We start from the raw sequence: 14,200 nt of genomic DNA on the forward strand, positions 1-14,200 counted from the left end.
TCATTTCTGTCCATCTCATTTGGCTCACCTTTTGGTTTTGTCATCACCATCCCATCATTCTCTCTCTAAAACTGAGCTACTGCATTTAATTTCTGATCCTCTTTATATCACCTTATTTTTATACCTGGAACTACACAACAAACTTTACAGTCTTGCAATGATGTGCTTCTCTTCTTCCTATAGTGTATCTGCTTTGAATGTCTCCTAACCGCCTTCTTCCCTGACTTCAGAGGTAATTGGGATCCATGTGAGTTCCTTAGTTTTGTCTCTCCTGGATTATCATAACTTCATTCTCTTTCAGTTCCTGTCATAGGCAGGACATCTCTACTTCCTTACTCCTTTTTTAACTTGTTGTCTGTGCACTAGACAAGTAAAAGTAGTTTATTTTTGGTTCAGCAGCTGAAATAAAAAATGGCAAGAAAGAAAGGAGAAAGTACTTGTGATCAAAACTAATTTAAAGGATATTCTTTTCATGTCAAACCCCCCAAAAATGTCATTTTCTGTAGAATCCAAATTTCTATTTGTTTAGTTGTCTGTAACAACTATCACGGAAAAACTTGAGCGCTTCTCAGAATAGAGGAATTCTCTTCCACCCAGTTTTTATTAAATTCAGGGACAGGATTTGAACTGCAATGTTCAGGGTCTCAGGTGGATGTAGAAGATGGGGCTTCTTCCATCCCTTGGATGACTTTGATCTGCTTTCATGGAATACGCATATATTCACTCTTGTAACCTGAGCAGTGGAATTTCTGGGAGCCAGTATCTACTTCGGTGAATCTCAGTTGCACAGTTTGCATCAGTTACAGTGCTGGTGGTTGTTACTTGCAGGGGAGAAAGGAAATTGGATTCAAGCTCCACAAGGGCCTGAAGGAACTGAATGTTTATCTCCAGCATTCAGTCTATTCAGACTGATCCCACAAATACCTGCTGGAAGATCACAAAGTTCTAACAGTTTGTAAATACGATGCCAAGCCATACACTGTGCTTGGTTCACTTCCTTCATTGCATCATATTGACTTTCATATAATCAGAGGACCTGCTCCAGTGTCCTCTCTTCTCACTATGCTTTATTTTCTGTTTTAGTAGTCCTCACCTTGTGCTTTCTTTCATGTCATTCTGCAAACTGCATTCTTTCCTTTCTTTCCCCCTCTCTACTCCAATTTAATATTGTCCATGAATTGTGTTGCATTGGTCCTGTCAGGGGTTTCTTATCTAAATATTTTCCTGAGGCTGCTGTACCAAATTTTCCATGACTGACCAAAGTCAGGCAAATTCCAGCCCTCTAGAAGGTGGTTCTTTTTCTGGTCTCCTTTGTGGTGCTCCTGAGGGAACAAGAAAGAGCTGATGCTCTGAACTTGCTCTTCCCATCCTACCACTGGCCAGCAGAGGAGCCCAGTAACTCAGGAAAAATAAAGTAAGGATGCTCCATGGAAAGCCATGTCACTCTATCTCTTTTTAATCTATATTTCAGATGACCTTTTTGTAAGTATTTTTACTATTCCAATGAGTACTTGTACTTTAAGTTGCCTATTACATTATGGAACTAATTCTTTCTTTTTTTTTTTTTTTTCTGTATGTGTATAATACGTATAAATAAAGTGCTTAGTCTACATTATGGACTAATAGCCTGCACAATCTAATTTTGAAACACACAGATGGTTATTTGATTTATAGGAGCAGTAAAAACAATCTGACTCTAGAAAGTAGATTTTCTTTCCTCTGAGACTGTTACATGCAGTTAAAAGAAAGAAGTAATTGAATTATCTTTCAGAGATTAGAAATTTTGGCTTTACATCTACTGTTAAACTTTTGTCCAAAGTTCCCTGCAAGGCTGCTACTGAGCAGATGCTTTTATGGGAGAGGAAAGAAGGGAAAATAGAGAGAACTCTGCCCAAAATGTAAAAGCAGAATTAAAATAGCACAAGGCACATGTGCTGCGGCAGGGGATGTTGGAGTAGATGATCTTTTAAGCTCCCTTCCATCCCAAACCATTCTATGATTCTGTGATATTAAAGCATAACTTGCAAATTAAATAACATGGCAAGGAACTGCTGTGTTCCCAAAGTGTATTTTGCAAGTTTTGTGCATGAAGGTACATTTCAGTTTTGTCTTAGTATCTGAATATCAATGTAACTGAAAAGCCTGCAATCCATAGTAAAACATATTTTATTGCTGTGTCAGCCCAAGGATTTCATTTATATTACCCTCGATTTACAACATCAAATGTTGGGGTTTCTACTGGTTGAAAACCCAGTACCATTCTAAGGCTCAAGGGAAACCATCCCAATCAGGAAAGTGGGGAGCAATGAACAAATGGTTATAATTATCCAGCCTCCATATTTCATACTATATAATAATTTATAAAAATCATTTATAAAGGCCCTGACAAGTCTTTACGAGCAAAGATAGCATGAAAGAACTTCACGATATAGTTGAAATACCATAAGTAGAGCTGGGAATTTTTTCCACTCAAAATTTTACTCCATGTAAAGTATACATTTGAGTTGACTGGGACAATTCACAAACTGAAGGAAAATTCATGACAGAATACAGTTTTCAGAGAAAAAAAACACAGAAAGTTTTATGACTACCTTGTTCATACACCTTTAGCTCTCTTAGAACTAATGGTTTGGAGTAAATCATAGTTTTAGGCCTTTTTTTTTTTCCGAATAAGCATTGAAATATATGGTTCTATGGTGAATCCAGCAGCTATTTACCTACCTGTATTTCTGAGGACCTTATTACAGTAGCATATTAATGCCTGATGTGCTTTGCTCAAAAGCTGATTTATAGCAGGAGTAGATGGCTGATGATTTCTGTGTAATTTTATGCCCCCATTACCATAGTATTTGATGTCCTCATGACTATTAATGGATTTTGCCTCTTAACACTACAGTGAAATCAGCAAGTATCATTCTCCCTCTTTACAAACAGGGACCTGATGAGAAGTGTAGATTAAGTGACTTACGTAGAAACCACAGGAAGGCAGTGCTGCTGCCAGGAATTGAAATCAGGTGCCTTAGATGCCAGTTCAGTCAAGTTCCCCATATATCAAAATTTGTAAGAAGTTTTCCTAAAAATAATTGGAGATGTTTTGCTTCCTTGTTGCATGCAGAACTGTTTTACACATGATGAGTGCATCTCTAAATAGGAGGCATATTGATAATAATTGAGTAATAGATATTGTGAAGTATTTTGAATGGGCAGACGAAGAGTTAAATTCATCTTTACTGACAGCTCTTTACATGTTAAATGTCTAGCCTAAGTTAGTTTCCTCAGCTTCAACTATAGCACTTCCACAGGGTCATTCATATTACTTATCGTAGACATCACATGTAAGTCAGGATAAATTCACTACTTAGGATCTTGTTCCTTCTCATTCAATATGTTTGGAGCCTATACAAGTCGTTTAGGTTAGATGTTTAATTTCTGAGGAGATAAAATTGTGTGAGGTGGTTACAGTCTAAGCTGTTTAGGTACCTAAACCTTGGTTTCAAAAATAGCTTAGGCCAGGTGACTTAGGAGCAGAATTATTGGAACTGACACACGTATTGTGGGAGTCACCTAATGTCGGGTGTCAATATCTAGTAAATTGTCTGATCTCTCTTTAGAGATAATAGAACAGGGCACTCCAGGCCTCAGTTCTTCTTATGCTAATGTACAAATCTAAAAGAGAAAAGATGAATTGCATCCTAATTCTCCTGTTATTTGTAAAAGGAGTCTAAGCAACCAGTGTAACTGTAGGCATCATCACTGCAGAAATCCAAAATAAATGAATCCTGCTTTAAATCTCCAGTTGAGATTAAGACGCAAAGTAAACCAGTGGTGATTGTCTGCTGGAATATCCCTAAATATGTCACCCAGACATATGATCAAAAATACATCACAGGGTCAAAAGACATTTAAGGGCTTTTGAAAATTGACTTGCTTTAAGCCTGTTGATTGCATCAGTACTGTGTGATATGTATGGCGGTGATATATTGGAGAAAAGGCCTCTAATAGATATAATCTGTCACTATACGCAAATAGTTAATTAATAATTCATGAGTAAGAAATCTGGTCCTTTACAAGCCTTTTATAAATGCACCTTTAATGTAAAATGAGTCTGTTTTGGGCCACAGAATATAAATCCGCCTATGTTATGTATGACTGTGTTTTGGCAGCAAACGTGTATGTTTTGCTGCTACATGTTTTAGTTGGTTGCTGGGTTTTAAGTGAGCTAGTGTGCAGGCACAGGGAAAAAGAAATTGGAAAATGATATCTTATAAATGTATCTGGACTCTGAAGGTAGAAAACAGGCTGGTAACTAGATGTCAAAATGTGCAAATGCATTTAGTAGGATCTTTCCTGTCTTCAAATTGATTATTTGTTTGGCTTTGTTAGTGTGAAAATCACTGATGAGAGTACTGTTCTGATTTGGCATGAGTCTTGTGCTGAACCAGTATAAAATGGCAAATTTCATGGAGAGAATATGACAACTTTGTCTACCTTACCAGTAGGTGGACTGGATGTTTCCTTTCTGCAACTTCCTCTGACAAGACAGATTGATTCCCATCTCACCTACCTTCCATTTCTGTGTCTTTAAAAAAAAAAAAAAAAAAAAAAGAGGAAACAGGAGGAATCTTTCCATGCCCTTTTATGCTAAGTTAATGACTGGAAAGCATATCCTTTCTTTCAGCTGAGAATTTATAATGGAAATGCTGACAGAATCTCAGCTACAATGTCACTGGTGTTTGCCTCCATAATGAGAAGCTGTTAACAATGCCACTTCCAGCACAACATTCCCTCTTAACAGGGTAAGACAATTGCTGTCCTCACCTTCAGGTCCCTGCTCTGAAGAAAAACTAGGTCAGCAGAGAGTTTTGCAGCTGTGGTTACCCATACTTCTGTTCAAGACCAGCAGAACAACTCAGAGCACTCACTTTTATTTAGTGCAAGGTTCACAAACTTTACTGAAAATTGATGGAGTCCAACATTAAATATTTATGCCATTGCTTCAGGTTCGAGATTAACAACAACATAGAAAACCATCAGTTGACTTATTGAGTCCCCACATGCAAGGAGACTTTGCAGACATCTTGTACATTTCTCAAAATACCTGTATCTTCCAGATCCAAGACCCTTAATTCAGGATTTCTGGCTGCAGTTCATACACTCAGTGACATTTTGAAGACTTTCTTTCCTTTTGGATTTTGCTTTTCCTTTGCGAGGGAGTTTGCTTGGAGTTTTTTTTTTTTAATTGACAAAGGTGGATGCTTTCAGTTTGGTCAACTATTGTTTTTTTTCTGGGATGCAACACATTTCTGTCTATATATTAGAGTGTTTTAAGAAGTTGCATACTATTTTTGAAAAGCCAGTGTAACATGTCATATTATGGTAACATTTGTGGAAGAATCTTCTTGAATGTATGTAGAAAATATGCAGTGGAACCCCTGTCTTTGTAGTTTAGGCTTCTTATTTGTGTCCTTCATGTATGAGGTTTTGGTCCTGTTGCTTTCATTTTCTTTGGGGGATTTCTTTGGAAGAGGGGTGCAGAATGGGGAGAGAATATTTTGTTTGTTATACCCCCCCAGAAAAAACGAAACAGGGTTTTTCATGAGCAGTTACAGGAGAAAAGTTTATGAAGCACTAAATACTGTTGTGAGTGCTGTAACATAAAGCTCTGTTTTGTTCCTTTAGCACACCATAGAGTCATCCTGCTTGCGGAGAAAATTCATACTACTCCCTTCTTCTTTGGCCTTTTGGATTTTCCTGTTTTCTTTGAGGCTGTTAGGACCAAATGCTTTCATTTATTTCACTCTACACTAGACCAGATTTATAGGAGAATCTGAAGCCTGGTTTACAAAGGTTATATAGCCACTAGTGTGGAACTGCACCAAGGCAGAACTCTAGGGGGGGCGTGATTTACATGTACACAGCATGATTTGTACTTGTTCAGTTTACCAGTGTCTGAAAGCAGGGCAAGTTAGATCAGGGAAAGTTATTGCAATGACATCAGTCATTATAGAGTGGGTGTTTTTGTCAGTGAGGACACAGTGAGCATGTTATTTAATATTGCTGTGTGCCAGTGCCTCCATCATTAAAATGGAGGCATTTCCATTGCCTTTTAGGCTATCGGGATGGAACTAGATGAAAACTGCAAAAACTAAGAAAATTTCCTGGGAGACCCTGGGAAAAAAACCACACTTAACACTGCAATAAATGTATATTAGAAAACTATTTTTCCAATCAGTTTCATGAAATTTATTTTGAAAATTAAGTTGTCTGGGTAATTTTTACAACCCTCTAGCTCTAAAACATTATACTGTACTTCTACCTATAGATCCTTGGGCTTTTTTGTGGGTTTCTTTTCAATCTGTATACAGCATTTATCAGTATCTATTGTTGGACTATATTTATGATGTTTAAAATTATTTTTTATAGCAGTATAAGGGTTCTTGAGGTTACTTACAAAAACACTCTGCTGTTTTCTTGATCTTAATATCCCACAAAATTATCTGGTGGTGAAAATGATAGCTGCAAGTCAGAAAATTATGCATGTGGCGTGAGTTGCAGTGGAGTGACACCCCATTTAACAACACTGCAAAGTTGTAGAGTTTTGACAAATATCCTGAACTTAGCATGTGAGACATTGGGTGGCTCAATTGATCATGTGGGATAGATTCAAGCTCAAAGTTTGTGGGTTTTTTTTTGTGTGCCATTAGAAGTTTAACACCAGTCTATCGTATTGCAGTACAACCGCTATCAGCGCTATGGGGCTGAGGAGTGTGTGCTGCAGATGGGAGGAGTGCTGTGTCCAACTCCCGGCTGTGGAGCGGGTTTGCTTCCTGAACCAGGATTGAGGAAAATTGTATGCGAACCAGGCAACGGAATAGGCTGTGGGGTAAGGACATACATTTTCCTACTAGCGGTGTGGAAAACAAATTATATTATACAATGTTAGAATAAAGGGGGAAATGTTTTTTCCCTTTTCCATCAGTGACTCTGAGTTGCCCTTCATACCAGAGTGGAATACTGTAGCTCAATATACAATTTAAATATAACACCATGGCTTAGGAATGATGACTTCATTGTGTAGGCTATGTCCATTCCAGAGTTCTTTGCTTTATTTGGTTTAAGAAGTTGCTGAGTAGTTACAGTAAGATATTGAACTGTGCAAATGACAATCCAAATGTGCTTTGACTTTCTTCTTCTAGCACTCATCAAAAACAAACAGGATCTTGAGCAAACTATTCATTATTATTAACACCAACTGTCTTTATAAGTCATAGAAAAAGGAGAGAGAGAGATAGAGATAATTTTTGTTTTCTCAGAAGAATTGCTTTTAAGCAGGGGGAATGCACAAATAATGGTGGATTTCTGGAAAACAAAACCAGATGACACTTGAAAATGTTTTTGCTAAGAGGTCAAATCATATGGATCAATGATTTTTTTGGCAGTAGAAATAACAGGTACCTTACAAGAACCAAGCTTTGGGGGAAGTAGAAATATGTAGAGAGAAATGTCTATATAAAACAACCTATTAAATGTTAGGTCAGAGTGACTAACTGATGTTTATACTAAGTGACTCTTTCCACGGTTGCTATTATTACTGAATTCCATGCAGGCTATGAGAGAAGAGAAAATATCTATATTTATAAAATATTACCATGCTCTTGCTGTTGTCTTTCTTGTGGAAAATGCACTTTTCATTGTAGTTTTGATGTTGCCCAAACAGATACCTTGGAAGAATAATTGTTTGCTGAACTAGGAGTTGCAGTAACTTGTCTTCTGTGGGTAGGTTAGCATCTGTCGACCTTGGTAAAGCTTCCTATCTGTCCATGCAGTGGTACATGTAAAACAGAGTACTCCACAGACTCACTTAGCAGACATAGGGCTATAAAATAAAGCAGGAGGTGGGAAAGTAATAAGAAACAAGGCTGAGTAAACAAAAATAAATTCCTCTGGATTAACTATTGGGGATCAGGTTAAAAAGATAAAATCACAAATAACTTTTACTCTGCTCTCTGCCTTGAAGTGATGAAAATCAAACTGTGTTTTGCAGCTTCAGTCATCACCATTCTGAATCTGCAAATGCCCTGTAAATAAAGTGTCCATAGCGTAAAGGATTGATGTATTGCCTGGTTTAGCAAACTGCTCTGTTTCCTTTTATGGACTCTGTGCTGTGCTTGCTAGTGACCAGATCTGCAGCCTTGAGTTTAACCTCACCCTTTGATTTGGATTATGTGATATCTTGAAAATTAAGGGGTACAATTCTCTGAGGCTGAAATGAGAAAAAAGAGGCTGGTCTGTAAGCCAAATTTTGGTAGCATTAAGGCCCTTCCTCAGAATCTATAATGGAAAAGGGTGAAAACATGTGTCTTTGAATCTTTCTTTCCACTGTGACAAATGGTAACATTAAGGAAGATTTGTCGCAGATTTCCTGTGGTGAAGTCCTAGCACTGAAGTCAGCTGCCAGTGAGAAAGCTGGCTGAAGGTAAGGATCCACCAGCAAAGACACCAAGACAGTTAGGAAAGCTATTTATTTCTACTCTGTTTCTGTAATCACTTGGCGTGTTTTCTATTCAGGAAGTTAAACTATGGTGAGGTTTTTCGCAGATGAAACCTGGCCTATTTTAGTGTGAAGGCCTTCCACTCTTCTTTATGCAGTTCAGCAACATCCACTTCAGAGCTCTGGGTTCCCTCATGGGTATACACAATGATTTACAAGCTCAAAAAAAGGCCCAAGATGAAGAAGGTCCCTTTTGTCCGTCCAAATAAAGGTAGCAAAAGATGCCTTACAATACTTACCTGTACAGCTTAGGTTACAGACACATTCCTTGTGGAGCTGGTAAGCAAAGCAATAAGGAAGGAAACGTGAATCTGGAGATTCTCCATGAATGCCTGTGCCATTCTTTAAGCGGTACTTCAGGTGTGTAGAGTCTCTTTTGGGGTATTTGAACCTCTGTCTTTGGTTAAAGTTCCCAGTTGATAACATATTGCTAACAGCAGAAGTTATATCTAACATCAGTGGTCTGTTATTCACCCAAAAGCCCTTGTAGAGAAATAGTTGTCTACTGCACAGAAGAAACTGATTGTTCAGGTCTGAATTGCAGTATAAGGGTAGCTAACAACTGTCAAGTAGATGAGGATTTTGATTAACTGACGACATGGATGAAGGGAGGGAGAAGGGATAGGTTTTCAAGAGAAAGTTGAGATAGTAAATGAAAAGGGTTTTCAGCAGCCATTTTAGAAAAGGAGAGGCAGAAGAAACCAAATAGAGAACAAACTGGCCACCAGAGACTGAAGCAAAATAAATATTCCATTATTCAGAAAGAAAACTGTGTGAGGCAGTCCCAGGCATGTAAGGGCTCCAACCAAATCTGAAAGAGCTTTGAAAAATTAACAGATAACTGAGCCAGGCTAGGATACAGACATTTTGCCTTCCTCAGTTTCCTTCTCTGGTATGTGAAATGAGGAACTAGAATCTCTTTTTGCAAAGTCATTGCTATCAGTGTCATAGCTAAATGTGAGTCTCCAAGAAAGTGCTCTTAATTTGCTAAAAGGGCCTTTAGGAAAGTTAAAGATGGTGGATTTTGCTTTGACTCAGGAAATTTGGAAACAGCAATATGAGGGGTCCAGAAACAGCGTGGTAAATATCTAGACAGAACTGTACCAAAAAGGTGAGGAGGATTTAAATGTAAGCATCCCCATATGGACCCTCTGCAGTCAGACACTGCTACCTATTCAGGCTTTCAGGCCAAGAAATAGGACAAGATGAAAGGTTTATTTTAACTTGAAAAGTAGCATGCAGATATCTTTTTAATGATTATGAATAGTCCTCACCCAAACACATGTTGTGGTACCACTGACTGACCTCACTCTTGCCTAATCTTTCATATTTTTTATCCTTAGCCATAAATATATTAATTGATTTGCTGAGATATTACCATTATACACTGTCGTTCTACCTTCATTACTATGCAACAGACCTATGTTACTAACTTTTAGTGCTCAGATATAAAATTTTGATATATTTAATAGGACAAAACAGCAACAAAACATAGAAGACAGTACATATTGTACCAGCTGGCCTGGGTACAGGAAAAGTTGTGGTAATCAAGGTGTACAAAAGCTCTATGAATAAAACATTTTTTTATTGTTTTATATTATACTGGCATATTATTTCCTACATAATAAGAAAAGTTTGGACTTAAAAGCAGATTAGAATGGAGCTTCAAAAGGACTATACTGCTTGTTTATTAAAAAGTATGGCTTGGTTTATACACTACAGCTCATCTGTCTTGCAAAACGTCCACTGTCAATATCTTTCAGTGGGATGATAACTGACTAATGTGTGATTGCATCCCAGCCGTTGCTCCACAACTGTATAAATATTTTGCAGCATGCAATATCAGTTGACCTACCCCTGGGAACAGCATGAGATGGGAGATTGGGGATAGTGAAGATAGAGCCTTTGTTGGTCTTTTCCTCATTGGGTTACTCATTCCTAGCATAGTCTATGTAAGCAAGAAGCAGCATGTATTTCCAGAGATACTCTGTGGTTTGATAATCCCTTGCTAGGAGACCTGACTCTTGAAGATATAGCCAGGTTCATGGAGGTCCTGAGACCACTCTAAACTATCTTAAGGTCTGGGTGACAATTTAAATGGTCTTAGGAACAAGCTGTCATAATCGATGTTTTCCTGGCCCTTCATTTGGATCACCTAATGTGAAACTCCAGTCTGCAAGTGAGCACTCAACCTTAGTATATTAGATGTTGAATGATAAAGGAAGATTTATCGCCTTTCAAAGGGAGCACAAAATTTGGGGTTATTTTACCTCTTTTACACCATATTTACTGTTCTGTAAGCATAATGCCATTGAAGAACGTCAGGCAGGATTCCACAAAAGCTGTGTTCCTTTTTCGGACAGGTGAAATTTTAAGGCTGCAGACTGCAAGAGGTCCTTGAAAAATCAATAGATATAAATACTGTGTCTTCCTTATAAATAGAATTCCTAGGCCATTGTATTACATAGAACAAAATCCCTGAGGCAATTTCACTCTTCCCACCAATTTTTTCCCATTGATTTCTTCTTGCATTCGTCCATGACTAAGGAAGCACATGTCAAAAGCAATGGCAGCATATTTGTAGAATTAATAATTGTCTGCCTTTTCAGAAAGCTTAATAGAATAGAGGACACTCTAAAATAGTTACATTAGAAGTGCAATACACATTCCTGTGTTTGCAAAGCTGTTTTTTGTGGTTCTTTATCTCCTGTTCATGCATTTCCTAGCATGCATGTTTCTTCTTCAGTGACATCTTTGTGAAACATAATAATATGCATGTATGCGAACCCTGAATAATTGGGAAAAATACTTTGCTTTGAGGAGACAAGTCTGAATTACAAAAATCCCAAGCAACAAGTTCCTATTCACTTAATTTTGATAATTCAAATGATGATTATGTTAGATGGGTGTGTCCTTCTAAACTTCTGGAGTGGGGTTGTTTATTTTAGGGGTTTACATCTCTGTTGGAGTGCTATGTGAGAGCACTCTGGGACCTCAACTGGCTTGCAAGCACTGGTTCAGAACTATTTATATACATATGAAAGGGCATAATAGTTTATAAGAGTACCCCAGTCTAGAAGTGAAAAGCAGTTTCCAAACCTGGCAGTTATAAGTCTTTTGCTGTAAAATTCAGCTCTAACGCCATGTATTGTCATGATCAGCATGTACGTTCTGTGTGCGATTTCTATCCCTCTTGTGTCTGGTTTTGGCACATTATTCCATATATATTGCCTCATCAAAATGTTTCAAAGTCTGACTAACCTAAAAGACTTTATTTTCAAACAGAGATTGGGTATAAATATTTGGTTTAAGATGTGCTTTGCTTGTTTGTTAACAGTACCGGGAAAATCTTAAATGTACGTGAAGAGAAAATAGGCAACTTTTACAATATTTCAAGATAAAGACAGTCAAGAAGAGGAGTGGTAATTCAAGACAATCTTTGAAGATATTTGCACTGAAAAATATCTTTTTAATTTTATAATCAGATGAATAAAAGGTCATAGGTGAGAAGGGCTGTGCACAATTATCTGAATTTTTGTCTCAGTTTTAAGATGGGAATGAAAGTTGAAGCAGGAGCAGAAATAAGAGGCTCCAAGGTTTCGAAAAAGAGAGGAATAATTCAGAAATGAAAAGACCTTGAGACCTTTATGTCATTTGTGAAACACTGAAATGGAAATAGGAGATAGCTGCTATCTAGTACCCATAGTAAAATTGAAGGGTTACTCTTTGTTATTACATTTCAAGTATCTGTCCTGGTTCCATATGTCATTAAATTTTTCCTTTAAAGAAGATTCACCGGAAAGGTATTACCATGGATAAGGTAATAGCTGAAGATATTGCTGAGATTAAGAAACCAACTCACAGCAGGAGTGTTTCGTAATATCGTATAGGGAGTTTTTTCAAGGGGAATGAAAATGAGACAGACATTTTCTATTATTGCTAAATGCTGAGTTTCTAGCATTCTTCCACAAGCTCTAAGCAGTAATCATGTACTGCTTTCTTCTACTGAGTGGGCACTCTAGCCTTTAGAAAGTGGAATTCCATCTTGTTGACACATTATGCTTTGGTAGCTAAGCAAGTTGTTTCATTGCTAAAATATGACAGGCTTTCTCAGGCTGACCAAAATTCGTTTTGGATTTGTAGGTTTTTTCTGGTAATACTTTATGTGGTTTAAAATGAACTGTAAAACCATGGGGCTTTTTAAGATGTGGTAGAATGTTGGTGTTTTATTAAAGCGTTTACCCCAGAATAGCACTGTACAATTAACAAGCTATGTATTGCTGTCAGGGTACATTATTTCCATTGCCCATATCTTGCAGTGCTGCAATTCATTGATCTGGTAACTGATATGAAACTCAGCAGCTGTCAGCAGTGAGAGGATAAAACAATCTAGAGAATGTTTCCATTATTAATAACACGGATCACATTAGTTCATAGGACTAGCAAAAGCAAAACAAATACTTTTTGTAAGGAGGACAAATCTATTACTTGTGCTTAGTTCAATAGGTAGAATAACTGCTTTTTCCTTTACCTCCCAAATCATGGAGAACTAGCTGGTAAAATAATGTTAGAAAACAACGTGACTCTCTTCAGCTCTAACTGGGCTAGATTTGCAGTTTTATCAGTTTTGTCATGTCCAGAGTATTATGGGGTGTCCATATTATGTGATCAAATTCTGTATCCCTTAATTTATGTAAGGTATAGCTTCTCCCTGATTTCTGCATCATTCAGGCATCTGGAAAATGGCTGTTGTACATGCACATTGCAAATTTGATATTGAATGTGCAATGCCTTCAGTATTTTGGCTTGATTTTTTATTCTGTGGCTTACCTAGTAGTTCACCACTTAAAATCTGTCATGTGTGGTCTGAGGAAGAAAGAGCTAGGAGGTAGAGAAAAGGGGCAGTTACCTGACAAAGGGATGGAGGCTGCTGGTCTCTGTAATCTAGCATGAGAACACAGATAGCAGAATAACGCTCTATTTGAGTCAGGGAGATTGTATTACAGAAAACTAGGATAAAATCAGGTTCCTTCTTGTAAAGATAAGTCAAAACTGGACATATGGACCTAGGAACTAGAAAGGATAAAACTGGTCGCTATGAATGTAAACCAGCTCATACTGGGATTTGTAAACTAATGTTTTGCAGAAGATAAATGGTCCCAATTTTAGCAATTTGTCTGAAATAAGAATGAGCTAAAATTGCAAGCGTATGAGACCTATTTTAAAATGAGGGCTGAGATAAAATAAGAGTTGGTTTTAAAATCACATTGGTAGTTGATTTTAGGATTTATCAACTAAATCTTAGTCCTTGTAAACTGCTACATCAAACCATCCCCTGGAAGGGTGCTAGCCATTTTCATATTACAGACACCAAGACTCAGCTTTTTCACTCTTTCAATATTCATATTCCAGAGCTGAAGCTACCTGGGCTTCAAATTTCTTCACCTGTGGAAAGAGTACAACATTTCATAGTAGATGAAATGCAAAAACGTGTACAATTTAAAATATCCACAGCTTACTGTAAATTGATTTTAGCACACAGACTTAGAAAAAAGGTCCAAAAATAAGTACTTTCTCTGGTGAACTGTGATTCCTTTTCTTAAGTGCCCTTTGAGTATATCATACTCTGACGCTCAGGTCAGGATTAAA

The 14,200-nt window shown here is 37.4% G+C and overlaps 1 protein-coding gene across 2 annotated transcripts in view; it reads left to right on the plus strand.

Moving 5' to 3' along the window:
- The window catches only part of PRKN (parkin RBR E3 ubiquitin protein ligase), a 775,925-nt gene that overhangs the window by 650,641 nt on the left and 111,084 nt on the right, over nt 1–14,200 (plus strand). For both annotated transcript variants that reach the window (XM_064446939.1, XM_064446938.1), the window contains exon 9: nt 6,734–6,883. In XM_064446939.1, coding sequence (XP_064303009.1) covers nt 6,734–6,883 — 150 coding nt within the window. The remainder of the gene's footprint in view (nt 1–6,733; nt 6,884–14,200) is intronic.

This window comes from Phalacrocorax carbo, chromosome 3, assembly GCF_963921805.1.
Source record: "Phalacrocorax carbo chromosome 3, bPhaCar2.1, whole genome shotgun sequence".
Taxonomy (NCBI): Eukaryota; Metazoa; Chordata; class Aves; order Suliformes; family Phalacrocoracidae; genus Phalacrocorax; species Phalacrocorax carbo.